This window comes from Homalodisca vitripennis, unplaced genomic scaffold, assembly GCF_021130785.1.
Source record: "Homalodisca vitripennis isolate AUS2020 unplaced genomic scaffold, UT_GWSS_2.1 ScUCBcl_17;HRSCAF=529, whole genome shotgun sequence".
In the NCBI taxonomy this organism is placed as follows: domain Eukaryota; kingdom Metazoa; phylum Arthropoda; class Insecta; order Hemiptera; family Cicadellidae; genus Homalodisca; species Homalodisca vitripennis.
The window spans coordinates 224,614-238,673 of NW_025776133.1; the positions used below are offsets into that span (position 1 = coordinate 224,614).

The 14,060-nt window shown below is 43.6% G+C and overlaps 1 protein-coding gene across 1 annotated transcript; it reads left to right on the forward strand.

Annotated features, from left to right (window-relative positions):
* Positions 1-9,754: 9,754 nt before the first annotated feature.
* LOC124370100 (protein IMPACT-B-like) lies at positions 9,755-11,136 on the forward strand. The gene is made up of 3 exons (XM_046828390.1): positions 9,755-9,856; positions 10,463-10,546; positions 10,975-11,136. Exons 1-3 carry the CDS (start codon positions 9,755-9,757, stop codon positions 11,134-11,136), a joined length of 348 nt encoding a protein of 115 aa, XP_046684346.1.
* The last annotated feature ends 2,924 nt before the right edge of the window (positions 11,137-14,060 follow it).

Consider the following 14,060-nt stretch of genomic DNA (forward strand, 5'->3'; position numbering starts at 1 on the left):
GGTTCTATGTTTTAGAGACATCATTAATGAGAACATCAAATACCAGTGAGTGGAAGCTGTAAGGAAAATTCTTAAAAATAAATTTTTATCTATTAATTAATGCCATTTTGAGAAAGACATAGTCAACTCAGATCAGATCAGAGAAAAAACCTGCAACTCCAGAAGACTGAAAATTCCGCATGGTGAGGCGGTCATATATCGTTAAAAGCATATTTCAGGCTCAAGCGGCCCTTACAACCTCCGTGGAGAAAGTCAAGTAGGTAATTAAAACATTTATTATTTACTGACTGCTGATTGATAATTGTTACACAGCACTCAGTGACCGTGCAGAATTCACCCTCAGTACCAGGTCTCTGTTCCAACTCTGACCAGGAGCGATAAGCAGAGCCTCTCAGCTAGCTGGAGCGTACCGTGTGGATGTTAGGGAGGGGAAGTGTGAAGCGGTGCTGCACATAAAGCTACTTCAAGTTGTATAGTGAATACAAGTTGGTTCAAGTTTTAGGGACAATAATGGTGAGAGCTTAATATACCAATGGATGAAAACTGCAAGGGACTATCTCCAAAATAAATTTTTATCTAGTAATAACTGCGATTTTGAGCAAGACATAGTCCACTCAGATGAAAATTCTATCAGAGAAAAAAAAACCACCAACACCAGAAGACTGAAAAACTTCCACGGTGAAACCGTCATCAATCGTAAAAGCATACTTCAGGGTCATGCGGGCCTTATAACCTCGGTAGAGCAAGTCAAGAAAGGAAATATTTAACATTTATTGATTTCTAGTTTATATATGATACATAGCACTCAGTACCCGTGTAGTACTACTCCCTCTCAGTACCAGCTCTCTGTTCCTACTCTGATCAGGAGTGATAAACAGAGCCTCTCAGCTAGCTGGAGCGTACTGTGTGGAGGTTACGGAAGGGAAATGTGAAGCAGTAGTGTACTGCAGTGAGTTCTGCATATATATATATATAATTATATATATCAATGTATATGTATGTATTTATATACATACATACATAAATAAAGAGTATTAATATATATATATATATATATATATATATATATATATATATGTGATTAGTAATTTTCAGATCGGTTCTCGGTCTTTTGGCTAAGACCAAAGTGTCTATTTAGATTTTAGTCAAAAATCAATCCGGTTGTTGTCCGGTTTTGCACAAGGTAATTCCGGAGGCTGGTGGGACGCACCCCTGGCAGCTTCGCCCTGCCAACGGATAGCCGGGTGGGGTCAGCGTGACGCACTGACTCTCCCCAATAAGGCGCCGAGCCTAGGAGTCGTCCGGGGGGTGTTCAATGTGGGGGGTTCGCTGACCCCCGTTTGCGGCACCCGAGATCCCTGCTGCTGCTTCTGCTGCCGTTCCTTGTGCTGCCGGCGTACCATCTGCTGCTGCGTCTCTGCTTCGATTACGTCTACTTTGTTTATTGCTCTAACCTCGGGCAGAGACTTCAATGCCCGGTATGCCTGGAGACCGGCATACAGTGCATCAGGAAGAGGGAGGGGATGAAGCGGCATCTCAACAAGGATCATGGCGGAGGTTGGGAGTTATCCTTTGTCTGCTGCGATGTGGAGTACTCCTGTCGTCAGCACCGATACGCGCTGAAGTAGGCAAAGACACACTTCGCTGAGGCGCATCAAGGAGTGGATTTTCTTCTTCCTGAGGTGGAGCTGGGCATCTGTGAGTCTTCCTACAACGCCCTGCAGGAGAAGATAATCCGCCTTGCCACTCCTGCGCGGCCTGCTTCCGCTCATCCCTCCACCAGCTCGTCGGATCCATATCCATCGTCTCCGCCTCTGGTCCGTGCCCGCTCCGCTGCGGCCATAGCACGGAATGCTCCCCATCGTTGCCGTGTGGCGGAGGACCGCCAGCCACTCCGCCTCGTGTGCCGCTGCGGGGTGTGCCTCACCGTCACCCCTCCCCCTGCTGCGTCAACGTCATCTCCAGAGGCAGCTGCGTCCCGACTTCCGGTGCCTGCGTCATCTACGGCGTCACCTGCTGCGTCATCTGCTGCGCCTGAAGTTCCCCGGCCTTGACTTCTACCCCGTCGCCTGCTCCAGCTTCGGCGTCTCCACCATCGCCACCTGTTCCTGCTATAGCGCTTCTTCCAGCTCAGGCGCTGCATCATGCTCTGGCGGCTCCTGGTCTGGTATTCCCGGTGTTGGTGGCTCCTGCTTTGGCTCAGCCATTGCCAGGACCTCCTCCGAGCCCTCCTTCATCGTCAGGCCCCCCACCACCGGGGTCTCCGGCAGCCCTTGCTGATGGCCTCACGGCCTGCCAGTGTGAGTGGGTCCCAGGTTTTTCCGGGTATGGCATGGGAAGTGTTTCTACGCGCCCAGTTGGACCTGGTGGCCTCTGTTTCCACCGCTCCGGCACAGCCTGGGGGGCGGCCGTCCAGCTCCTCGTGCTGGTCGCACTGCCGGAGGCTCTCGGGCTCCAGAGAGAGAGCTCTACCGCAGGACTCCGAGGCGAGCTATCCGGGAGATACTGCAGGCGGCTTCCCCCTATTGTGCGATTTGAACGAGAGGTTCACCCAGGTGACACCGCACCGCCGCTCCACGACCCCGCTACCCCTCAGGAAGTGGCTACCCTTCTTAGGAGGATTTCCAACACCGCTTCTGGTCCTGATGGGATCAGATACGGTGTGTGGAGGCGTTGAGATCCTACCGGGCACGTCCTGGCCTGCCTGGAAGGTCTCGACGACCGTCCCCATCCATAAGAAAGGGCCTGTTGAGGATATCAACAACTGGCGGCCCATTGCGTTCTCTAACACTTGCGGGAAGTTCTGAAGTCTCCTTGCTGCTCGTCTCTCGAGTTGGGCCTCAGCCAATGGGCTTCTATCAGGAGCCCAGAAGGGCTTCATGCCTGCTGAGGGTTGTCTCGAGCACAACTTCCTGCTTCAGGAGCTCCTTGATGAGGCTCAGCGTCGCGCCAGTGAGCTTTGCGTGGCCTGGCTTGACCTGGTGTGTCCCTCACTCCTCTCTCATTGCCGCACTGCGCTCTTCCAGGCTTACCGCCAACCATGGTTGGCAGGCCTGATCTGCAGAATTAGGTTGAAGTTTATTTCGATCTCGATTTAATATTTAAATTGGCCTAACATAGGCATTTTGTGCGGGTCTACTGACTCTTAGTACAACGTTCACAGTGCGACGGAACATTTTACGAAGCCATTACAGACATTAATTAACTGTAAGTAGTATATGTTGGAGATAACGTGACTAACCAACAAGCTGATTGTAAGCGGACATTGATAACGGGGTGAACAGCATTCGCAAACCAGTGCGCACCGGCACTGATTCACCTGCGCTACCAACTGTGCAGCGACAACTGTCCCACTAATCACCGCTCCGCCCCGCCACGGCACTCGGCTTGCAGACACTCCGTTACGACCGGCACAGCGCAGCGCCTTCAATTTTAACTACACTACTGCAACACAGTGCTGTACTGCCAACTCCGGAAATTGGAGATACGGCGCAACAAAATGACAATATAGCTCTGTTGTATAGCAGAAACCTACTTATTTATCTAATAGTTTTTTTTTTATAAAATGTTGTTATCTTTTGTTGTTATTGTTGTTGTATGGCTCGTAATTGTTGACGTCGTTTTTTTATATTTAGTTATTAGTTTCGTAGTCGTAGTATTTTATCCTTCATTTACTTATTATTGTTATTTAGTTATTAGTTTCGTAGTCGTAGTATTTTATCCTTCATTAACTTATTATTGTTATTTATTATTTAATAGTTTGACTAAAATACCTCCAGTAACGAGATCAAGCGAACTGCTGAATGTTATTGACGGTCTATTTTTTATTGACCAAGATGTTATTGATCTTGCATCTATCTTATATAACGAACTAAAATCTGTTATGGCTACGTTTGGTGAAGGTGCAATTAAACAATTAGTTCCTCATATTAGCTCCCTGATGAGCAAATTAAATGACTTATCAAAGGAGAATAGTGAACTAAAACATGAGGTTGAATCCATAACTAGCAATCTAGCGTCTATGGAACATCGTTGCATGGACTTAAATAATAGTTATAAGGATAAGTCTATGGCGTGTGGTGAGCTAGAGGAACAATATGACGCTGACATAAACAAACTTAATGCTCAGCTAGTCAAGTGTAGAGAAGACAACGCTCTATTACAAGAGGCAGTGAACCGGCGGGTTTAACATAGACAACGACATGCTGCTTGTAGAGAGCCGCGAAAAAATTGCCGTACTGACAGCGGAGCGCCAGTGTCTGGTGACAAGTATTGAGGTACTGGAGGCCGACGTGACGGCTGAAGAGCCGCCCGAAGGGGCGGAGTTGAGACAGGCGGAGTCACGGGCGAGACAGCGGTGGACCTCAGCAGACGACAACCTGCTGGCCGAGATGACCTTGGCTGAGACTAGCTGCCCTCCTCCCCCTGCTACATTGACGGCGGCTCATCAGAGCACCACATCAGCCCGCAACAGCATCGACCAACCTACCAGCCTCTCTAGTCCTCCGGTGCCTCATGCTGTCACTCCCACACCCTCAGCAGGCCGTCAGGACTGCAGTTTTTAAAAATGTTTTTTGTTGATAAGTGACTCCCATTTGAGACACGCTAGTAGTAAGTGCGTTTTTAAAGGGGCCTATCTTGAGTGCTGTCCTGGGGGGAAAATAGTAGATATTAAGAATAGATTGTTAAATTATGTAGGTTTAAGTTTATCTGTAATTTATATTCATGTTGGTGCCAACAACTTGAGGAAAGGGTATCGGGGGGGGGTCCTGGGTACAAAGGAGGGCATGGTAAGCGGGAGGCCCTCCACAGCATGGCGGATCTGCTGTTCACTGTCAATACCAATTTTCAAAATTCTAAAATTTTCTTGGACAGTGTACTAATTCGACGTGACATTGGCTATAAAGCTCTATATGACTTCAACCTTCAGTTGGAGCTCATGTGTAATAACTTCGACGTTGAATTCGTCGAAGCTAACACTTGTGTTAGCAGCGGGACATCACCCGGGGTGGTGTGCACTTCTCCAGAAGAGGTGTTACTCGCTTGGGATCTCTATTTTGTGAACGCTATTACTGCGGGTTTGCGGTATCTGGATGCAGCACCAGCCAATGACCTGGGTGAGGACATGTCTAGTCTTGGTTTGAGTCCCGGGCCTGGGAATACCATCAGCGGTGACCATGACCCCTCTGGAAGCTGCGATGTTTCTCGGGTCCCGGGAAACTAACTGGGATGGGGGGCACGGGGCGTCTCAAAGTCGCGCACCTCAACATTAGATCCCTCAAGAAAGGGTTTGAGGAAATGTGCTCATTTGTGCGTGACTTTGACATTGATGCAATTGGGATATCTGAGACATGGCTTCACCCCGGCACCCCATCAGACAATTATCAGATGACAATTATGATGGGTACACACTTCTGCGATGTGATCGGCGTGCTGACTTACACGGTATTGCAGACGCGGTGACAGGTGGTGGCGTTGCCTTGTATATTAAGGAGGGAATCTCCTTCGAGCAGCACACACTTACTGAGGATGTGGGCCTTGGTATCGAGTCTCTTTGTGTTGTTCTGAGGATAAGGGGAGTGAGGCTTGGTTTATGTGTGGTATACAGGCCACCACATGTAAGGTACACCTCATCTTTGTTAACTTGGCTATCAGATCGATAGATTTATTGTCAAATAGTTGTAATGAAGCCAAGTACGTACGCCGACTCTTGAAAGAATACAATGCAATACAATTAGTAAATGAACCAACAAGTGTGACAGCAACCTCTTCCACCTTGTTAGACCACATAATAGTGGACAGGTCGGTCGAGGTCGAGAGGACCGGCGTCATCGATGCAGCAGGCATTAGGGACCATAGAGGGTGAAGATAACGGACCACAAGTTGATATATTGTTGCGTAAAAGTTAAGAAAGAGAAAAAAGGGCCAAAAATGATAACCTATAGAGATTTTTCAAAATTCAACCCAGAAAGTGCTGTCAAAGCAGTCGCGGAGATTGACTGGGAGAGAGCAATGCACATTGACGTGGTTGACAATATTGAGCACTTCATCACTACCCATGTTAAAAGTGTATTTGATTCACATGCTCCAATTGTATGCAAGAGAGTGACAAAAAAGAAAGCCCCGTGGAGGAACGATGTCATAAACAAGCAGACTAAACTAAAAAACAAACTCCGTAAGATATATTGGAAAACCAAGGACAGTAAAGATTGGGAGATGTATAAAAGAACACGCAATGAATTGAATGGGATGGTGTGGAGAGCAAAGAGAGATTTTTCACTGAGAAATTATCCACTAACAAGGATCCCAAAGATTTTTGGACTTGCTTGAAACAGTGTAATATAGTTATGAAAAACAGAAATGAAAACATTCCACACCAATTGAAGCTTGATGACATCAATCAGTATTTTGTCAATATGGGGAATGGAAATGAAGCCAGAGTTGAAGAAATCGATGTCTTCAGAACTAGTAAGAGAATTGAATCGATGAATGATTTTAGCTTTTCTGCTGTTACTGAAGATGATGTAAAAAAAGCACTAAATGAAATAAAATCTAGAGCTGTTGGTAGTGATGAAATATCCATCCAAATGATTAAGGCCGTGAGTCCGTATGCTTTGGGTGCAATTACTCATCTCATTAACAAATCATTGATGAGCGGTGTGTTCCCGCAGAGATGGAAAATGAGTATTGTTCCATCCATTGCCAAAAGTAACGTCCCCTAAAAGTGTCCAACAACTGAGACCCATCTCGATTTTACCAGCAATATCAAAGATTATGGAAAATATAGTAACACGTCAAATAGCACAGTATATGAATGAAGTAAACATATTGCCAAAAAACACAATCTGGATTTAGAAAAAATCATAGCACACGCACTGCCCTGGTAAGTCTGTTCAGTGACTTAATTGATGCGAAAGATAAAGGGATGTATAGATCACTAGTGATACTGGACTACTCACAAGCATTTGATTCCCTTAACCATGAACTTTTGTACGCTAAGATGAATTTTATGGCTTTGGCAAAAATTCAATCGAGTGGGTAAAATCATACCTAGGAGACAGAAGTCAGGTTACAAAGATGGGAAGTGAGACGTCAACTTCACTTGTCAAAAGGCGAGGTGTTCCTCAAGGAAGTTGTCTTGGACCTATATTGTTCAACTTATATACGTCTGACTTCCCAAGTTGTGTTCAAAGCTGTGCAGCTCACCTGTACGCAGATGATTGTCAGTTGCGCTTGTCATACGAGCCTGGCTCCATTGATGAGGCTATTGAGAAAATCAATTCCGACCTAGTGAACATCAACACTTGGTCGGTTAACAATGGCCTTAAACTCAATATAGGTTAGTGCATTGTCCTTCATCTTGCCCCACACAAACTGGTGCAGGCCCTAGGTCAGAGAGGAGTGAGAGTAATGCTCAGTGGGGAGAGCCTGTCTGTCTCTGAGTCAGTCAAGACTCTCGGAGTTGTGTTTGACAGTAAGCTCACCTTTTCTGATCATGTCACTCATGCTATCCAGCGTGCCCTTGGTAGGCTGAGGTGTCTGTACAGATTTAGAAGTCTGCTGCCAGAATCCGCTAAGCTCCGGCTTATGAGTTCTCTTGTTCTGTCTGTATTTTATTACTGCTATCCTGCATACGGCAACAGTATCTCTAGGGGAGACATAGATCGGATTCAAAGACTGCAAAACTCTGCAGTTCGATTCATTTTCAATTTGAGGCGCTTTGATCATGTGTCACCCTTCCGAGATGCTGTCAGTTTGTCCCCCATGGAAAATGTATGCAGGATCCTGATATGTGGCATGATACACAAGGTGCTTGCGCTGGGTGAAACGCGGTACCTGATCGAGAAGCTCCAATTTCGGGAGGAGGTCTCTCAACGCAGTGTCCGCCATGGTGACCTGCTTCACTTTCCCAGAGTCAAGCATGAGTTTGGGAGGAGGAGCTTTTCTTACTTTGGCCCGAAAAGTTGTACAATGACCTCCCCCAGAACCTTAAACAGACTTCTGTTACTGTTTTTAAAAGTAAACTAGGAAAAATGATTGTACAGTAGTTTATTTGTCTTGTTTGGGTGTTTTCTTTAGTCTATAGGTTTTAGTTTTTATTTTTATTTCCCAGTATTGTAAATAGTGTAAGATATGACAAGATTTGTTCTGTAAAGCAGTTGTTATACTGAGAAACGCTTGCAATAAAGGCATTTTATTTTATTTATTTAACCAACTTCGGCTCATCGAGGACCTCTATAAAGGCAGCGTGACCACCATACGGCACAGTAGCGGGTTGACTCCGGACATCCCCTTTGGTGCTGGTGATGGCGTCGCTCATCAGGCCGCTAGTGGCGCTGGAAGACCTGCACGGAACCGACCTGCATGGCACGCGGATTGGTGTCCTCGCGTATGCTGATGACCTGGCCTTAGTTGCGAGGTCTGAAGCATCGCTGAGGGCGCTGATCGAGACAGTCGTCCCTGCTGCCAGGTGGGTCGGCCTTGAGTTTAAACCCGCCAAATGTGCCACGCTTCACGTGGCCAGGCGGGCTGTAAGGCCTACAGAATTTCTGATTGACGGTGCTCCTCAGGGTGCTTGGCGAGGGTGAGCCCTATCAACATCTGGGGGTCCCCACCGGGATAAGGGTGAACGAAACCCCGGTGGCTACCATCACGAGGCTCGTGGGTCAGGCCGCTTCTATATTCGGGAGTATGCTTGCCGCCTGGCAGAAGTTGCATGCCTTGCGCACCTTCCTGGTCCCGCGGTTGATTTTTAATTTTAAAATTGCTAGGACCGGGAAGACGAGCCTACGCGAACTTGATAAATCAATCAAGTTGGGGTGCAAGCGAGTAATGAATCTCCCACAGCGTGCCAGTGCGGAGCTGATCGCGCTCCCCCCTCCTGGGGTGGAGCCGGCCTCCTGCCACTCTCTGACCTCGCGGATCTCTCGGCTGTGGCTCACGCCTTTCGCCTCCTGACGTCACCTGACCCTAAGATTGCACACCTATCACTTGAGGGTCTCGCTGTCTCCGCTGGTCAGAGTGTCTCCTGCGGCAAGAGTCAATATGGCGTTCCTCGTGTCATACCTGAACGGGGAAATTGGCGGTAACATGAATGTTGCGACAACGTCTTCCTTGGCCCGGGCTGCACTTATCCGCCGACCCAAGCGTCTCCCCGACCTCCAGTGGGGGTGGTGTGAGGGGAGGAGATCCTTCCAACTGTCCGTCCCAGGGGAGAGGTCGACCATCACGGTGGACGGCGGATCCCGGTCCAAGCTTTCCTCTGTCCTGCGAACTTCCCTGCAATCCCACATCCGGTCCGTTCTTTCCAACAAACCGAACCAGGGCAGGGCCATTCGTGTTACCGCTGGTTGCCCATCCTCCAACCATTTCCTTTACGAGGGGCGTCATACACGGTTCGCTGACTGGTGGTTCACCCACAGGGCGCGGCTTAATGTACTCCCCCTCAACGGTTGCAGACAGTGGGGAGCCGGCGACCGCCGGTGTCGCCGGTGTGGCCGCCATGATGAGACCACGGCCATGATGTGCTTTGCTACTGTTTGCCTACCATTTCCGTGGTCCCTAATCGGAATGACGCGGTTCTGGACCATCTTATCGCTTTAATCCGTCCGTCACGGGGGGTGGATGTGCGCCGGAATCAGCGTGTCCCTCTGGACCGCCTGTTGGTCAATAGTGAGGCCCAGGATTACTTGGTTCGCCTCCGTCCGGATGTAGTTGTCATCGACGACTCTCGCAAAACCATTCAGATCGTCGAATGCCCTATGAAGACGGTTGGCGTGCTATAGTTGAGGCTAGGGAGGGGAAACATACCGCCTACGCCCCGCTCGCCCGGTTCCTGCGCTTCGGCGGCTTCACGGTAACTGTGGATGCCTTTGCCGTTGGCGCGTTGGGTGCTTAGGAGAGGGCTAGCTGGGACACCCTGGCTCGCTTGGGTGCCCCAGTACCGTCAAGCTCAGGATCAAGTTCATGATCAGGATAAAAATTGTTTTGTTATTGTTAGTTTAGTATTTTTTGTATATGATTTATTGATCATGTTAAGAGAAGCGTGTGTTACATTTATATTATTGTCTATTAGTCGTAAGTAATGTTATCGTCTTTAATTGTTATTTATATATATTGTATTTTAATTATTATTAGTATTTTAATCTTGTTATATTTAACCCTGGCCTGTATTGGTATGTATTTTAATCTAATGAGACATTTGCATTGACTATTTTTATGCAAGACTTACAACATTGTGAATTCGATTGGAAAAATAATAAAGCCAAAAAAGAAAGGCCCAAAGTATTAGTATTAATTAGAATTTAGTAAAATGGGACAGATTTAGTAAAGAAATGTAATTATAATTTTTTTATAAACTCTGTATAATAAAATACATGTAACGAAAAGTTGTTTAGCAATAAATGATTTTATATGATCTCTTTTAGCAACAAACAATCTCCACGCGTACCGTGTGCCTTAGGACGGAGAGCCAGGGCGCAGTGCTCAACACTGCGATGATGACAGGGAGAACTCTGCTAGGAGGCGGTTGTTACACTTACTGCAGGTAGAGAGAACCAAACATTATATATTAAGCAGTAGATTGGCAAATCAACACACAATAATTATGGATACTGAATTATCGAGGACGGTGTAACAGGCCGCACGGCTCAGCACTGCGATGGTTAAGGGGGGAACACTACTAGGGGAGCGGTTGTTACATTTACCGCAAATAGGCAGACCCAAACATTTTAGAAATGAGTGTTGGTACGATAAAGCCACGTAACATAATGTTGTGGATTCGCATTTTCTTACAGTCAAAAACTCATCGCGCCCTAGCGTTAACATAAACAAAAATATATAACCACAGCTAGGCCAAGGAATCTTGACATTACAATTGTAATAGCAATGTGTGAAATGGTGTTAATCAGAAAACTACTGTACAGGTATAATAATCAAGAATCCACTCTTATATTGTGTTGTTGTTTGTTGCAGACTACGGGAGTCATTACCGTAATGGAGGTTGTGTCTCGCTGGCGTGGAGGAGTAAACATTGGCCCAGACCGCTTTCGTCACATTAACAGTGTGGCGAGGCAGGTACTGCAGCAGCTGGGCTTCGTCAAGAAAAGTAGCGACCAGATCCTGCTACAGTACTGACCCACTGATATGCAATAACAAAAGTCATTGACAAATTGACTGAGTGTGTGCGAACGCACGCGCTTGTTTGTACGTGTGTGTGTGAGTGCGTCTGTGTTTCCATACTTCAGGTAATTTATTTTTGTTAAAAATCTGATGTATTTTGTATGTAAAATTTTACTATGATTATATATGTATATGACTTTTATATCCTCTGCTCACACGTAAGATTCCAACTACTATTTACATTTGTACTTTTTATTTATTTTGTTGTATCTCCGGTTTTGTACATTATCTCTGTCACAATTCTCACTGCTGTATCTACACACTTCGTACTGAGGGGATGCATCTGAGACGTATTTACTTATCTTAAACTCCAGCGTATTTACAATTTTGTTTTACGGGAACATAATTTTAATTTACCTTAGTTCGTAATAAATTGCGTTTTCTACTAGATACACTTTAGGTTTTGGATTACCTGTTTTGTTACTCCGATTATTCGTAATATATATTGTACGCACGAATAAACATTTATCTCAGCTCCATAAATCGCTTTAGTTCGGTAGAAAAAAATTGTCTCTCTGTAACATAAGGTTAAATCCTTAACTCTATTATATCAATATGTTCTTCCTCGGAATAAGAACACATTAGTTGGCGTGCGCTTTATTAAGATTAAATATAGGTAATCATATTATATTTATACGGTTTTTGTGGCCTAGTTAACAATTCCATTTCAAGTATCTCTATGTCCAATATGGATAAAACAATCAAAAGCAGGCTGAAGCGTTGGAAAAAGGTTTGCTATATTAATGTTCATTATTTACAAAAGGCTTAAGTTAGTTTCATCAATTTTTATATGTAATATAATATAAATATTTGACTTAATTACTATCTCTAGATAAGCTAGCAGCTCTCTAGCATGTAACACATTTAATACCTTAAGCATTGTTAAATACGTTTCAATTAGGTTTGGTAGCTTTTGCAAAATTTGACACACCCGTGTGAGTCAACCAGTCACACGCAGATTCTGATTAGTTAGTCCTTACCAACCTTAACTTCATAACTGCCTTTCTTTTTCATGAGATTGCTGAAAATAGTTTCCAATATTACCTCCTTCTCACTCGCTTCACACTCGCTAAGGTTTACTTGAATATAAGTTAGTTAAGTTTATTTTTTTACAAACAAGTTAGTTCAATTATACAGTTCTTATAACCACTTTACTAACCACTTTACTATGTAGCTATACTTACACAAACTGGAAAATAAAACTCCATGAATCTCAAAATAAAAATAAAAAAACAACATAAATGCGCAATTATTTGTACATGTACCAAATTATTGTATAAGTAATTTAAATTAAATTAAACTAATTTAAATTGTAGTTTTATATTTGCTTAACAATGAAAGAAAATTGCTCTAGGGATATATTTTTCACTCACGTTTTACAAGACTAAAATGATTATCAGGTCAGAAATTTAATGTCAAATTAAAACTATAAATTTAAATAAAAACTGACAACACAAAATATATGTAAAGTAATCAATCCAATTAACTAAAATAGTCTCTCAACAAAACTAAAAATAGCATTGACTATAAAAACAATCTGTAATTTTTACCATAACATTGTGTTCCGAACTTTTACTTAATATATATTCATCCACAAACTATTTAAAATCCTTTAATAGCTCATAAATTTATATTGAAGATTTTATGACAAAACTTTTAGACTAATTTTCCTAACCATACAACCAATATGTAACAAACATCCTGTGCTATTGATCCACAGTGACCCAGAACTCGTAATAGGATAATAAATGCACATTTCTCTAATCTAAGACAGAAAACACTGTAAGTTCAAAATAAAAACATACTTGGGTAAATACATATTTATGTAAGTTGTATACAAGAATCTAATGTATATAGTGATTTTTCATTAAATTATAAAAATATTAGTATGCGTTAATTTAATGATTTAAATATAAAATAAGCGGTTTTAAACTATATGGAACATAACTTTGTTTGATTTAAGAGTCTGAATATTATACTGGGAGAAATAGTTAGAAGTAGTATAAAGAATAAACGTTGGTTTGATAATCTGGATATCATATTGGGAATAATGGTTTTTAGTAGTGAAGTAAATACACGTTGATTTGAGAGTCTGGATATTATACTTTTAGTAATAAACATAAGTAGTATAGTTAATAAACGTTTATTTGACAGTCTAGACATCGTACTGGGAATAATGGTTATTAGTAGTATAGGGAGTACATGATAGTTCTATGTTTTAGGAAGAACATCGGTGAGAGTGTTATTTACCAATGGGTGGAGGCTCTAAGGTAGTATCTCCAAAATAAATATTCATCCAGTAAAAACTGCGTAGTGCAAGACCTAAATCAACACGAACATTCCAAACTGAAAACAACCAGCAAAGGAAGCCTAAAAATCACCCATGGTAAATCCGTCATCGACCGGAAGAGCATATTTCGGGCTCATGCAGCTCTTATAACCCAGGTGGATCAAGTCAAGTAATTAAACTTTTATTGAATGAGTTACATATCAATAATAATTTAATAACGTATATCATTACCGTGCTGATTAGTTTATAATATAGTTTACAGACAAATACCTAAATTATTGCAATTCTTACGGATCACGAGACATTCTAAACAAACCTAATGTTAATTAGTAAGCAGAATAATCAGATCTAATCATTAGCATAACTGAGAGGCTGGATTTGATAATCTGGATATCATACTGGGAATAATAGTTATTAGTAGTTTAGGGAGTACATGCTAGTTCCATGTTTTATAGAGAACACTGGTGAGAGTTTTATTTACCATTGGGTGGAGGCTCTAAGGAAGTATCTCTAAATAAATATTCATCAAGTCAAAGATGCGTAGCGCAAGACCTAGTTCAACACTAACATTCCAACCGTAAAACAACCA

What these genes read in the sequence shown, in the direction of transcription:
- LOC124370100 (XM_046828390.1), top strand. Translation starts at nt 9,755, where the DNA reads ATGCCCTATGAAGACGGTTGGCGTGCTATAGTTGAGGCTAGGGAGGGG. An exon ending in TGCGCTTCGGCGGCTTCACG is followed by an intron (nt 9,857 to 10,462) that starts GTAACTGTGGAT and finishes CGTGTGCCTTAG; the next exon opens with GACGGAGAGCCAGGGCGCAG. An exon ending in GGTTGTTACACTTACTGCAG is followed by an intron (nt 10,547 to 10,974) that starts GTAGAGAGAACC and finishes TGTTTGTTGCAG; the next exon opens with ACTACGGGAGTCATTACCGT.